Below are 1278 nucleotides of genomic sequence, written 5' to 3'. Positions count from 1 at the left end.
TTGCTATTATAGTTTCATTTATTACGTACTTATTTATTATTAAAAAAATTTTTTTTTTTTTTGTAATTTTATATATAATATTTTAAAATGTGTTATAGGCAGTCTAAGAAAAGTTGTGCTATATTTTTGGTGCCGTTTTCATTATTGATTATGATTTCAGTTTTTTGAGAATAAGGAATACATTTTTATTCTGATTGCCTGATTGGTTGAATATTCCTAAACTTTTTCCTGTTTGATAATTTACATTTTCATTTTTGGTGTAAACACCAAGGATAACACTCTTCTGGTGGTGATTAAGCCGTACACCAGGAAACAATCCTCTATTATTTTCCGAATAGTGTTCTACAGCTTTCTTTAACATGCACACAGGCCATATTGGACACAAATGGCTTAAACGTCTCATCCGAAAGACGGTGCGCTATCGTAACTCGCATTTTAGCCTTCCAACTGAAACTCAAGAAGAGCAGCGATGCGAATTGAACCGGGGACCTAGAGATCTCCACGGTTCAGTGCGTGGCTACCACCAGTTTATCCGACTGAGCTTAGCTGCTCACCTTACCTTTTTTCATTCCCATATGATTTTTGAGCTACTTTGGCATGTTGAATTATAATTTTCTGATGACAGCGATCTTTTAAATAGTCATTCATTTTTTCTTTTGTTAAACACTTTTCTTTCCTAAAAAAAAAAAGAAAAATAATACTTTTATTAACCAATGAGAGTACTATAGCTGTTTTATTATTTATCTCTTTTTAAAATATACATTTTCATCCCCAGCTTCCCACCCCAAGGAATGAATTCATATAGGGATTAAGAGGGGACCCTGGATATCTTCTCAATAGTAATCTTACCCTGTATTATGTCTGTTTGGCTAGAATGAACTCAAAAACACAAAACGAGGATAACCATTTGTAGAAAACTAATTAATATTTGTGGTACTGACAGGTTGCAAAATAAATCAAAGCGTTATAAAAATTGAAGAATCACATAAACAATTATTAAAAAATTATTTAGCTCTTTTCACAAGTGTTTATACACACCGTCTAAATGGTAGTAATCCATCGTCGGGCCTGGTAGGGCTACTGCCTAATGCTGTAGGTGATGGACTGGGGGCAGGACTTGGAAGCGTAGGCACTGAAGTGGCGGTCATAGATGTAATAGTGATGGGGCTGGCTGTGGCCTGTGATATCATATCCGTACTAAACAGCTTATCAGCAGCTGAGCTGTGTGTATTGTGCAGGACATGTGATGCATCTGTTTAAAAAAAAAAAAAAAAAGGT

At 34.8% G+C, this 1278-nt stretch overlaps 1 protein-coding gene across 1 annotated transcript; it reads right to left on the bottom strand.

Annotated features, from left to right (window-relative positions):
• Positions 1–34: 34 nt before the first annotated feature.
• Positions 35–1246, bottom strand: LOC117112486 (recombining binding protein suppressor of hairless-like). Its single transcript, XM_033255573.1, has 2 exons — positions 1039–1246; positions 35–676 (listed from the first exon to the last, which is right to left on the bottom strand). The coding sequence occupies exons 1-2, from the start codon at positions 1188–1190 to the stop codon at positions 556–558; spliced, it is 273 nt and encodes a 90-aa protein (XP_033111464.1). The 5' UTR covers positions 1191–1246; the 3' UTR covers positions 35–555.
• Positions 1247–1278: the final 32 nt, after the last annotated feature.

Source organism: Anneissia japonica, unplaced genomic scaffold (genome assembly GCF_011630105.1).
Source record: "Anneissia japonica isolate Jap-2015-1 unplaced genomic scaffold, ASM1163010v1 scaffold71974_len1278_cov186, whole genome shotgun sequence".
In the NCBI taxonomy this organism is placed as follows: Eukaryota; Metazoa; Echinodermata; class Crinoidea; order Comatulida; family Comatulidae; genus Anneissia; species Anneissia japonica.
The sequence above is the reverse complement of the archived record's forward strand: the minus strand, read 5'-3'. Positions and strand labels throughout refer to the sequence as shown.